Raw genomic sequence first — 13,256 nt, 5'->3', positions numbered from 1 at the left:
CCTTAAAACATCTTTATTTTCACTCCCTAAAGATCCTCATGTGTGAGGGCAGCAGTGGAAAATACTAAACTAAAGAAACTGTGAAAATACATCATTGTTCATCAAGGGTGGAGATAATCGTTCATTAATCGCCATCGAGGTTAAAAGTTCAATTAATCGTGATTTTGATTTTTGCCCTAATCGCCCAGCACTACTAATTGCCATGGTGTGTCTCTTATTTTCTTTGTGGCCACTTGAACCAGGTCATAACAACAACAGTCAAACCTGTTTTCTGTAGCATCTGATAAACATTAATTGTGGCCAAGCTCATTAAAAAAGCCACAGTGGAAAGCTTTTTGCATGTTTCATTTCCTTCTATTGCAACCTTAATGAAAACATAAATAACAAAGTAAACTTGTGACTCTCCATATTTAAAACAAAGATAGGTTATAATTTCTATTCAACTGTAAAGCTAAATTTAAAAAAAGTCTCACTTCAATTCAATGATGATCTGATACTAACTGGACTGACAGAAAGAGGGCAGTATGAGCATATAAAGAACAGCTGAAAATATATTGATTAACCCTCCAGTTGTCCTCAGGTCAATTTTTACTAGAGGTAGTATTTGTACTTCATTACTGTACTTAAGTGAATATCTTCAGGTATCTGTACTTTACTTGAGTATTTATTTTTCTGATGACTTTTTACTTTTACTCTACATTTGAACACACATATCTGTACTTTCTACTCCTTACATTGTCAATACAGGCTTGTTACTTTAAACCTCCATGACTTTATAAAAAGAAGACATGACATGCAAATAAATCTTTTTTTCTCTTTTGGTGTGTGCGCTGCTCCGTGTCGCCCCTGACAGTGGCGATCCTAGGAACTGGGGGGGCCACAGACAAAGAAACTCACCAAAAAATAGGTATAATTTCATTTAAATGAGGCCTATTGATCATAATTTCCAAAAGATATGTGTAAAACCTGTGCTATGAAGTTGGCTGAAGAGGTCTAACACAGAATTGGTTGATAATTAATCCCTTATGCTTTATAAACAGTCAAACCAGACCAAGTGGGTTGTGTTTTCCTCTATCACCTGTTTTCTGTTTCCTCTATTAGGCTCCCCCCTCCCCCCTATGTACGGGGATGTGTGTGGCTGAGCGCACCAGATAACCGCAGATCCAGCTGACGGTGCCAGTGGGCCGTTTGTCAAAGAAGCCCAACAAAAATTAGGTATAATTTCATTTAAGTGAGGCCTATTGACCATAATTCCCAAAAACAAATGTGTAAAAACTGTGCTAATAAGTTGGAATGAAGTTGGCTGAAGAGGTCTAACACAGAACTGGTTGATAATTTATCCTTTATGCTTTATAAACAGTGAAACCAGACAGAGTGGGTTGTGTTTCCTCTATCACCTGTTTTCTGTTTCCTCTATTAGGGGATGTCTGTGGCTGAGCGCAACCAGTGATCCAACTGACAGTGCCAGTGGGCCGTTTGTCAGCTTGGAGCTTTGTGGTGTTGCAAAACTAGTTGTAAGTGACTGTTAAGATAATTGGTGGCGGTTACTCCCGTCTGGGAGGAGGGCGAATTCCTTTAATAGTTTTTCATCGTGTTCATTTTACGTTGTTTTTTTTTCCTTTCCTTATTGTACTAGATAATCAGTTTTCAATTAAATATCAGTTTGAACCTTATATATCTGTTAAAGAAAGCTGTGTTAATCCTACTCCGTTTAACTTGTTTTTTCCCTGGTTAACATCAGTGGTCAAGCACCCCTAAATTTGATCGAAGCCCCCCTAAAAATAAGTAAATTATTATTGTATTTTTAAGTTTTAATTATTTTGCAAGCCTGCCTGTTAGAGATGGGACAAACACTTATGCTACAGGTTCAAATAGTTTTATTTTAACAGGTCTATATACTTTGGATAGTTCTGTCAGGGTTCATTAACTATCTCAGGGTCCTCTGTGTAGAAATCTGATTTATACTGAACCATTATTATTATATATTATAGTAGACCACTCTACTATGTATGTAATTTACATTATCCAGTGAAATGAGTAGTTTAGCAGAGGGAGTTGAACACTTCCAGGGTAATGTATGTTAAATTCTCATTAGGAGCTGAGCCCCCCTAAAGGTCTGATCCTAGAATCGCCCCTGGTTACCATCATTGTTACTTCCCTAATCCCCTGTGCTTTTATTCAGGGATGTAACCAATTTGGGGGGCTTGACAGAGATACATTAGATAATTTATTAAAGATAAAACAGGTAATCAGCTATATTATTGTTGGTCTTGTGAGTATGACTATCCGCAGCTCTGCAGTGTCTGGCTCTTTCTCTACATCTAAAAAACTGTTTCCACTCATTTTTGACCCATGAGGACAAAAGCTGCTTTGTGGACAGGAAGACAACGGGGATGTTCAACAAATTCAACGCAAACTCGTGTGTCAAAATCTTTTCTTTACAAATATTCAATTTGCTCTGACACATATGAAAAGGTTTCACTACATAACAAGGGTCCGAAACTTACATCTGAAGTAACCACACGCCGCACTTTGCTGACATCTGTTATGAGTCATCCACAGATGAGAAGTGTCGAATGTGCACTTCATGTTTTGTAATGAGGTTATAAATTCTTTAGAATCAACCTCCGCATCTGATCATTTACCTAAACATTACAGGACATTATATGAGTCAGGCACAAAAAAAAAAAAAACGTGGTTCCCTGAATGCATCATTGTGTGTCTGCGGTCATGTATTACTGGAACACATTTAGCTCATACAATCACTTCTCTTCAAAGTCTTTTGTCTCATTGTTGAGTCAGTCTGGTCCAGAAATCAACTTCCACTCTTCAAGCTCCACAAACGGCCGCCAACCCTGCTGTTCTCTCCGAGGCTGCAGCGTCTTTTATTTTTAGGGGGTGACCTTCACTTCTTCTTCTCCTCCACAGTCCTGCCAAAGTACTCCTTCTGGAACTGCTGGAAGTCTTCCTCCGTAAACAAGGACTCCGGCTCCTTGGCCTTCTTGGCAAGTTTCTCGGAGCGATTCCTGGACTGTCTGCCTGTATGGTGGCTCAGGATCTGAGAGAGGCAGAGAGGAAATCAACACTGTGGCACAAACCTCAAGAGAATATGTAGACCAGGGGTGTCAAACATGCGGCCCGTGGGCCAGAACTGGCCCGCCGAGGGGTCCACTTCGGCCCACTTTCCTCCCTGTCTTTTTTTCCTTCCTTCCTTCCTTCCATCTGTCCATCCTTCCTTCCATCTGTCCTTCTTATCTTTCCTTTCTCCCTTTCATCTTTTCCAACCTTTCCTTTCTTCCTTCCTCACTTTTATTCTTTCCTTCTTTCCACCTGTCCTTTGTTCCTTCTCCTTATCTTTCCTTCTCACCTTCCTTCCTTTCTGCCTTCCTTCTTTTCCTTCCTTCCTTCCTTCCTTCCTTCCATCTTTTTAATGATCCGGCCCACATGAGATCAAATTGGGCTGTTTGTGGCCCTTGAATGAAAATGAGTTTGACACCGCTGATGTAGACAGAAGAGAGAAATTAGCAATGAGTCCCAATGAGATAGTTAAAGATCCACTCATATAAATATGAATCACAAAAGTGTTGTTTAAGACTTTTAACTATCAGAAAAGCTTTTTAAAGATCTGTAGAGTAAAAAACTAATTTCTTCAAGACCCGGTGAGATCCGTCCTTATTTGTTTTATTTGGCAGCCTGATATAAAAATGTAAAGTATTATAGTTGAAGATAATAAACACTGACGGTAGCTGAGTGGATCTGGAGTCTTTCTTACCTTCAAAGTGTCCGAATCTGTTGCTTTGCAGGTGGTTTCCATGAAGTACTTGAGGTTACTACTCATCTGGCTCTTCCCCTGCTTCTTCCTGAACTCCTCTACATTCACCACCAAAGAAGAAGAAAAGGAAGATTGTAATACAAAATAAACAGTGACTGTCGCTGGCGGTGTTTTCTTGTTTCTGATTGTGGCGGTAGAATAATTTAGATTGCAGATTTGGTCGTCGTTACAGTCTGCTACGGAAAGCTTGTTAACTTTATAATGGACTTTAAAACATGTTGCATAGCTGATGAACTTCAACTGAAGCTCACATTGGCCTGCATCTTGCTGTGTGTGCATTTTAAAAGTTAAAACTAGAGCCTTAAAACAACAGTCAGGTGCCCATATAAACAGTGAAAGTGTCTTTTATGGCCATAATCATCCTGATCATACTGAATTTTAAAAGATACCCTTCAAATATGCCTTCAATATAAGTGACGGGGGCATTTTGGGCAAAAATGCATTTGAAAGTGGATGTGAAGATTATATGAGACCTCAGCAGTCTGAATGAGTCATATCAAGTGGATATCTGCCATATTTACAGTCTTCATAGCATCAAATTCCCTCTTTGTGTTTCCTCAGACAGAGTTTCCTTGTTGAGCTGTGGTGGAGTTTAGTAACAAAAAGAGGGACTTGGGCACTAAAAAGAATGTAACGTTGAAAGATATCTACTTGATTTGACAAATTTGGATCAATGAAACTTCATATTGGCTTCAGTTTTGCATCTTTTATTTTTGTCTTTTTAGTTTTGTCTTTTTAATCTATTTTAACATAATATTTAACTCTAACTTGTAAAAAAACATTTTCTCTCTTATTTTTTATTTATTTTTGTTATATAGTTTACTTTATTTATTTTTGTCTTCGGTCTGCACTTGTTCTGTCTTATCATCAGCTTGTCAATCACATGTGAAGCACTTTGAAACTACATGAACCTGTATGAAAGGTGTTATATACATTTTTGTAGAGGAGGACTGTGGATTTCGTCCTCCATCATTTACACTGTAAGTGCATTATGAAGGGATCTAATGGTCAACATGAACAGGAGGAATGATTATAGCAAGAAAAGCATGTTTTAATGTTCATTTGAGCACCTGGCTGCTGTTTTAAGACATAATTGAAAAACTGTGAAGCCATCCTTTAAAAAGAAGGAACAAGCTCCTGTGATCTTCATGATGATCCATTTGTTCCCCATTAGAGGAAAAAGCCATCCAAAACATGAATTACTAGTCTATTCCACATATTTTAGACAGCATGGTCAATCTTGGCGAATAATTTAAATCAAGATTTGATCTCACAATTAAAACATTTAACAGATTCACAGATTAAAACTGAGCTGCAGAAAAGCACCCGACTAACACGTGTGCAGAGTGTGTGTTTTTTTTTTATCTTGAATGATGGTTTGATGCTCTGATATTGATTCTGTGCGGGACAGCAGGAGGCGGACTCACCCACGGCAGACTTGATCCTCTTGTCTTTGACGGTAGCTTTGCTCTTGCCGGGACCGAGGCGACCCTGCAGCCGTTTGACCTGCTTGGTGACTCCCTGCCGCTTGGTGCTCACCAGATCCATCACAGTGGCCGAGCTGGGCGTCTGCTTCTGCTGCTGCTGCTTCTTCTTCCCTTTACTGACATCTGTGTGCAGGAGAAGAAAGAAAGCAGAGAGAAATCTGATGAGATGAAACATTCAAGATCAAGATAACGGCACCGTTACACATAGCGATTACCCAAATGCACTGGTCACTTTATACTGTCTGTCCCTTTAAACTATACTTTTACTGTTTTTGTCTTTTATCTTGTTTATTCATTGATTGCACTGAAGAGCTGCTAAACAGAATTTTATTGTCTTTTTGTACAATGACAAAATAAAGATCTATCTATCTATCTATCTATCTATCTATCTATCTATCTATCCTATAGTAATCAGGGTTGGGAAGGTTACTTTGGAAATGTAATAGATTACAGATGACTTGTTACCTCATTTAAAATGTAACAAATAATATAACTATTTCAATTACTTAATTAAAATAATGTAACTTAATACATTTGATTACTTTTCTTATTTTCTAACCAATGTTTTCAGCTGTTAGGTTAGATGTGTTTCATGGACACTGACATGATTTATAAAGAAAATAATTCCTTATAAAGCAAGATTTATCTCTCATTTGAAAATGTATTCATTAGTTCATGTGATTTTGGAATATAAAATAAAGATATTTGATGAAAAAAGTCAAAAGTCTGGCATGGAGCTTAATTGGTATTGTGGCATTATTTAAGCCCACGTCATGATTTATTTACAAAATATATAAACAAATATTAATTACAAAGAGTTAAAAGCAGCAATATATATATTCAGTAACATGTTAAATATTAAAAAATGAGGAAAAAACCCTCCTGAGCAAAATCTTTAAGGTCTGACTTCAGATGTAATCCTAATTTGTAATCAACAACATTTTCAAAAGTAACTATGACTTTTCTCAGTAGCTGTAACAGATTATACTGACATTTATGTTGTAATTAATTTATTTGTAAGTATTTTATGGTGATATCAGCTTCATATACGCTAAAGATAGCTCACTTTGTTTCTGTTTTAACACAATTTGGCTTTGTGCTGTGACTAATGAGCCTTTAAAAAATAATACAATGGGTTATAATGGAAAGTAATCACTGCTTATCTAAAGTAAAGTAAAATAATTACTCTTATTGCCAAAATAAAACGTGCATCTCATTTATCTATCGAGCTAAAAAAAAAAAAAAGAAGCTAAACTTACTTTTAATATCGTCGCTCAGCAGCTCCAGTCCTCTCCTGATCAACGACGCCGACATCCTCACTTATATCTCTACGTTTAGTTAAATAGTTTACACACTACAGGACGAGAAATGTGCGTTTTACTTAAGACATGTGAACCAACAATCAACATCCGGTGAGCTGTCCGTGTGCACCGATTAAAAGCAGCCGACAGGAAACAAACTGGAGGATGAGTAAAGTTCCTACCGCTTCACCGCCACGTACTGGACTGGAGTTAAGTGTGGAAAAATACATTAGCAGGGGAAAAAGACATCTAAATTATATCTATTGTTCATTTTACTCTTAAGTAATTAATTAGAAACTTGTGTACTTTCCATATATTTTTTAGCAAATTCCCCAATCTAATATTAGCCTATATTTCTCACACTACTGCTTTACTCATACTATTACTCATATTAACTCCCTTTTTTCTTCTTCATGTGTGTTGCAATCTGTGTATGTTAACACGTTTCCGGTATACTATATGTAGTGTAGGCCAAGATACAGCCAAGTAAAAAACGATCTGCTGTATTAAGATGAATGCAAGGTAGAAAAAAGTGTCCAAAACAACAAAAGCAACAACAAAACAACCATATGAACTACAAAATAGACTATAGGTCTACAGAAGCCCAAAAAGGTCAGAACAATATCCTAATAAAAATGCCCAAAGAGGTGTTATACGAGTAATAATAACACAATAGGTCCAAAAAGTGCATAATAAATGTGATTCTACTTCATTTAACTTTTACTTCATTTATCCTGTTTTGAGACCTTGTGCAATTTGCAACAATTAATTGTGCTATATTATTATTAGTAGTAGTAGTAGGAGTAGTAGTAGTATTGGTAGTAGTAGTGGTAATAGTAGAAGTAGTAGTAGTAGTATTAATAGTAGTTTGTAGTAGTAGTATTGGTAGTAGAAGTAGTAGTAGTAGTACTAATAGTAGTACTGGCAGTAGAATTAGTAGGAGTAGTAGTAGTATAGCAGAAGTAGTAGTAGTAGTAGTCCTAGTATTGATAGAAGAAGTAGTAGTAGTAGTAGTATTAGTAGTAGTAGTAGGCTAGTAGCAGTATTGATAGTAGAAGTAGTAGTAGTAGTACCAGAAACCTATTTAGTAGTAATAGTATTGCAGTAACAACAGTAACTATTTTATTATTATTATTATATTATTGTTATTATTAAAGCTTTTCGTTACAAAGTAATCACAACCCTGTCCTGCAGCGTGTCACCGCCTCCAGTCACTTCCAGCTGTTGCACGCTGAGCTGGGGGCGTCTTGTTTGTTGTTGCTCTATCTCTCTCCACGATTGATGCCTCTCTCTCTCTCCACCACTCTAACCCTTTGGCACATGTAGGATTGGGTCGATAGAGTTAAACTAAAAGTAAAAGTAAAGTTTGAAGCCAGTCTACCTCCTCAGAATCAACCATGGCGCTTCAAGCAAAAGCTCTGGTCACCTCTAAATGGCTTTCGGAGGCAATGAAGGCCCGGGGGAAAATGCGCATCTTGGACACTTCGTGGTATTTGCCCAAACTGCGGCTCAACGCCAAGAGCGAGTTCAAGGAGAAGCACATCAGGGGTGCAGCTTTCTTTGACATAGAACAATGTTGTGATAAAACTTCTCCTCTGGACCACATGTTGCCGACAGAGAAGGTTTTTGCAGACTATGTGGGGAATTTGGGAATAGAAAGCGACACGCACGTTGTGGTGTACGATACCAGCGACTATGGTGCGTTCGCGGCGCCCCGTGTTTGGTGGATGTTCCGGGTTTTCGGGCACAGTGCGGTCTCTTTGCTCAACGGGGGGCTCAGAAATTGGGAGCTGGAGGGGCGACCGGTGAGTGAGCAGCACGTCAAACCCAAGCCGACTGAGTTCAAGGCCTCCTTAAACCGCTCCTGGATCAAGACGTATGAGGATATCCTGATTAACCTGGACACCAAGAAGTTCCAGGTGGTAGACGCCAGACCAGCAGGCAGGTTCATAGGATTGGACCCTGAACCCAGAGACAGTAAGTAATCTGTCACCTCCTTATGATATTAAACTTTTTCCATGTCAAGGACCCCTAAACTGACACACATTAGACCACCGACCATCATTTGATAAGATTTGGTCCCATGGTCCCCTATCTAAAAAAGACTTTGGCTTGTAGATGTTTTATTAAAGAAAGTGTTTGAAACCCATTACAAAACATTCATACATATTGTCATTATGTCATTGTTTTACTTATGGAGGGAATCACCTAACCTTTTTTGACTACCTGGAACCTGAGGAACCACTGGGGGCCTCCACACTCCACTTTAGAGAACTACTGCTTTATGATGATAGTCTACTGTTTAGGTGTGTTTCACAGCTCTATTAGAGTGTGCACCTATCTGCAAGTTAAACACTATTACATGATTTAAGTGATCAATTAGACTATCACAAATTCCTTATTACATCGATCATTTTCATAGTCGCTCTCTCTTTAGTGTCATTTTGAAAATGAAAAGAAAATATGTGCCCTGATTTCAATTTTCACTCTGTGGTTTAACACACAGATGACTGAGTGACTATACTGATAAATAAATTAATGGCGCAATCACACCCCAAATCTATAGCAAAACTTGCCGTTTTATGACACTATGGATGAGTTCAGGCATGTAGTGGAAAAGCTACGATGGTCCAGTGAGTCTATGCACAGCTTCCTGCTACATGGGCTTTTTGCACAGTTTACTCAGAACAAACACTAGCAGGGAGCAAGCTTCATGGGTCTAACTCACTGCACAACTCAAACACAGAAGAAGAGCAAGCAGACAGGACATGCTCGCATAACCCTGCCTTTTATCCACAGGCAAACATACTCTCTCTCTCTCTCTCTCTCTCTCTCTCTCTCTCTCTCTCTCTCTCTCTCTCTCTCTCTCTCTCTCTCTCTCTCTCTCTCTCTCTCTCTCTCTCTCTCTCTCTCTCTCTCTCTCTCTCTCTCTCTCTTCCTCTCTCTCTTCCTCTCTTCCTCTCTCTTCCTCAAACACACTGCAGAGGGGCAGTAGCAGGTAGAATTTAGATATGTGCACACTCATACATACATACACATACATACATAAATACATATATATACATGCTCTTTCTCACAGGTGAAGCTCTCAGCAGTGAACTTTGACCTCAGGCTAATTTACTGTTGCCATGGAGAAGATGGAGATGCTTTCAAACAGTTTGCAGTTCAGGGGTTTAGGAGAGGGACTCATTTCTCCTTTTTCTCAACTCACTCTCATTATTTGGCTGACTGAATCCTCTATATTCGCAATTTTGAGTAGAAATAGTTGCCTATTAATTTTCTGTCCACCTCCTAATCCATTAATCAACAAATTCTTTCTCCTCTGATGATATTTATTAAGTATTTTCTCCAATATCAAGCTTTTTCTAATATAATAATATGGCAAATAATAATAACACAGATATGATAATATCACCATAATGATCCCAATTAAAGTCTATAAGATGTGGCCCACGAATAAATCACAATTTAGACTATATTAGGTTCCCATTAATTACTTAAATAAACTTTTATACGGCTGCTGATGGTAAGACAACACTTAACATTTGAGAACTTGAGATGTGCTTTTTTCATAACAAACTCAGGTATTATATACTAGAAAGTGAACGTATAATATAATACCCAATGACTTTATCTATATAAATGTACAGTATAGTCTCCAAGATGACTGAGAAAGGTGAAGGAAGCAAAGGGTTAACTATTCTCTTGTCTGCCGAGCTCTTCTTGCAGCTCAGACGTTCGGAGCTCAACCCTCTCAACAGCTGACATCAATGATGCTCTATTATATTTGCATGCATCTATTTTCAGTTTTAGTTTTGTGAGTTTTACATGTGACTGTCATCTGTTTTTATTTGCATCAACCCCTCATGCTTTTCTTCTGGTTTCTGGTTAAAAACAATGCTAAGTCATAGTGGATAGTGGAGTGCAGCTGAGATGATGTTACTCTTGTGACCCTCTGACCCCCTCTGACCCCCTCGCTCCCTCTGATGTATACGGCGCTCACAGCTGCAGAGTTATGTTTGCATCACAAGTCTGTTGTTGTTATAAAAGACACTTCTTGAGAGAAAATAAAGCACAGCAGTTACAGTCTGCCGCAACTATCATTTTCACTAGTAATAAAAGCAGAAGTGTTACCAGTAACAATGGTTACTTTCTATTCAAGTGTTCCAATAAGCCATGACAGTGGTTATCACCTGATAAGAGTGTCTTTGTGTCATGTGAAAGTGTGAACGCTCATATAATGACAAAACCACAGGGAATGATCAGTTCCCCTTCACCTCTGTGATTCATTTTACCATCTTCCAGCTCAAAACCTCCAAAAAAGGTGTTGGTGGAGGAAGTCACCAGGTGGGAACAATCACACCTCAGAATGAATGCTAATGTAGCTTTGTGTCTGCTAGGAGGTTAAGAAAGCCAGTATATGCTAACATGTTAGCCATGTTAGCCATTTTAACTTTACTATGTTTGCAGCTTGCTATGCTGCCCCTAAATTGTCAAAAGAATCTACGGATGCAGCTTTAACACCACAACAAAAAAACTCTCTCAAGCTTCTCCAAAATCATGTTGTGCAAGACTAACAATCTGTAAACTGTTAACTGATCATTTTTAACAATTTAAACTCTCTCTCTGACTGACAGACACAGAGCCAGGCCACATCCCCGGCTCCGTCAGCATGCCCTTCCACTCCTTTCTGTCCAAGTCAGGCCACTTCCTGCCCAAGGAGCAACTCCAGGCTTTGTTCGCCCGGGCTGGCGTGGACCTCAGCCGCCCTATTTGTGTCTCGTGTGGATCCGGCGTGACTGCGTGTCACGTAGCACTGGCGGCCCACGAGTGCGGGCACCCGGGGGTGTCTGTGTATGACGGCGGGTGGTCAGAGTGGTTCACCCGTGCTGTGCCAGAACACGTTATATCTGAAGGACGAGGGAAGCATTTGTGATTGGCTTAAAAACTACAGGAGGTGTGTTTGATAACTAACTGGATCAGACTGGGACTTGATGACAAGAAAAGAAGATTTTATTGCCTGTTTTGGGGGTAAAGTGCGGTTTAAAGGTATTGTTGTGTGCCTATCTTAATACATAATTAGTGCATCCTGAATTTAATCATGACATGAAGCTTCTTCTTTTACTTGCTTTATCGTCCAAACCGACAGTAACATTACAAGTCCACCTTTTACGCCTCCGGGCTGTGGTCATACAACCCTTCCTGTTTTCCTAAACCCGTGACTCAGTCACAGTACGTAACTCATTACATGACAGGTATAGTGTGGGAAGTACACTTAATTGTTTCTTTGCTGAAAGTTAGAAAAGAAGATTGATACCACTTTTTGAGTATAAATCCACAGCCAGCAGCTGGGCAGGAAGCTAAAGGCAGAAAATAGACGAAAACAGCTAGCCTGGTTTTGACTAGCCTAGCTTAACAAACCCACCAACCAGGATCTCTGTTTTTAACTAATTTACATGTTATATCATATTTAGTGTATATGAGGGTGTTATCAATCTTCTTATCTACTTCTTGGCAAGAAAAAAGTGTAAACATTTCTTTAAGATTAAAAACAACCCTTTGTAATGGGAACATAGATGAGTAAGGTACTTTCTTTTTCATTTCAAATGCTAATAGGAATGAATAGATGACCAAAGCCTGCAATATGTGAACACTACGTCTGATTGTTTGATTCATTTTGAAACTGGAAAATGTTTGTTTACAGCTGTAATGCTCATGTTTGAATAAAATAGATCTGTACTTTGAATTGCAAAGACTTGAGAGTTTGAATATTTGTCTGGACTTTAAGCTTAGTGAAGCGGACAGAAACAGGCTGGTAGAAAGGTGCACTTTGAGTTTGACTGTTGTGCTGAGCTCTGAATTAAAAATGCTGATTAGACAGTTACACAAACATACATATAATATCCATTAGTGAAAGTCCAGTGCTCTTATAGACAATGCACATTTTATCCATCAAATCATAGAAATTAACATGCAAGTTTTGAAAGCTCATTATCTCCTTGTTTCCCAAGCAATGTTGCTTATAACAAAAATATTACTTGTTACAAGCCTCTTCTTAAAATGAAGATCTTGTTATCTTAGATAGTTTTGAGTGGTGAGCAATCGAAATCTGCAAAGACCTACACACTGAAATCATGTAAATCTGCTAATCTCCAATTAAGACTGTCTTAAAATCAGAATAATAATCTTGCATTACATTTAAAACACCAGTGGGTAGGATTCAATGGCATCTAGTGGTGAGGTTGCAGATTGAAACCAACTGAATATCTCTCTGCTCCCCCTTTTTCAAGCATGTAGTTGAACCTGTAATGGCTGCAAAACCTTCCTCGAGCCAAGAAAAGCGATTTAAAAATCTGTGGCGTCATCTTCATGTAAAGCTTATGAGCCGAGCAGGAACTCACAGTTGGGGCCAACGGGGGAAACAATACTGGGCATATTCAGTTGTCACCGAAAGATACCGAAGATAGATACTTTTTTTTAGGTGTATGTGTCAGCTGTGCAATTCTAATTGGACTGAATGGGGGCCATTTTTGGGCCAGTATCCAGCTCTTATAAGACGTCCATGGTACCTGCCCCCTATGTAGAAATAAAGGACTCATTTTAAGATAACAAAGGGGGATTATACACTAATTAAAA

The 13,256-nt window shown here is 38.7% G+C and overlaps 2 protein-coding genes across 2 annotated transcripts; one reads left to right on the top strand and one right to left on the bottom strand.

Moving 5' to 3' along the window:
- Positions 1-2,210: 2,210 nt before the first annotated feature.
- rps19bp1 (ribosomal protein S19 binding protein 1) lies at positions 2,211-6,725 on the bottom strand. The gene is made up of 4 exons (XM_053335441.1): positions 6,579-6,725; positions 5,260-5,442; positions 3,773-3,870; positions 2,211-3,058 (listed from the first exon to the last, which is right to left on the bottom strand). The coding sequence occupies exons 1-4, from the start codon at positions 6,631-6,633 to the stop codon at positions 2,906-2,908; spliced, it is 489 nt and encodes a 162-aa protein (XP_053191416.1). The 5' UTR covers positions 6,634-6,725; the 3' UTR covers positions 2,211-2,905.
- Positions 6,726-7,862: 1,137 nt separating this feature from the next.
- On the top strand, positions 7,863-11,886 carry LOC128375151 (3-mercaptopyruvate sulfurtransferase-like). Its single transcript, XM_053335429.1, has 2 exons — positions 7,863-8,597; positions 11,258-11,886. Exons 1-2 carry the CDS (start codon positions 8,018-8,020, stop codon positions 11,554-11,556), a joined length of 879 nt encoding a protein of 292 aa, XP_053191404.1. The 5' UTR covers positions 7,863-8,017; the 3' UTR covers positions 11,557-11,886.
- The last annotated feature ends 1,370 nt before the right edge of the window (positions 11,887-13,256 follow it).

Source organism: Scomber japonicus, chromosome 2 (assembly GCF_027409825.1).
Source record: "Scomber japonicus isolate fScoJap1 chromosome 2, fScoJap1.pri, whole genome shotgun sequence".
Taxonomy (NCBI): domain Eukaryota; kingdom Metazoa; phylum Chordata; class Actinopteri; order Scombriformes; family Scombridae; genus Scomber; species Scomber japonicus.
The sequence above is the reverse complement of the archived record's forward strand: the minus strand, read 5'-3'. Positions and strand labels throughout refer to the sequence as shown.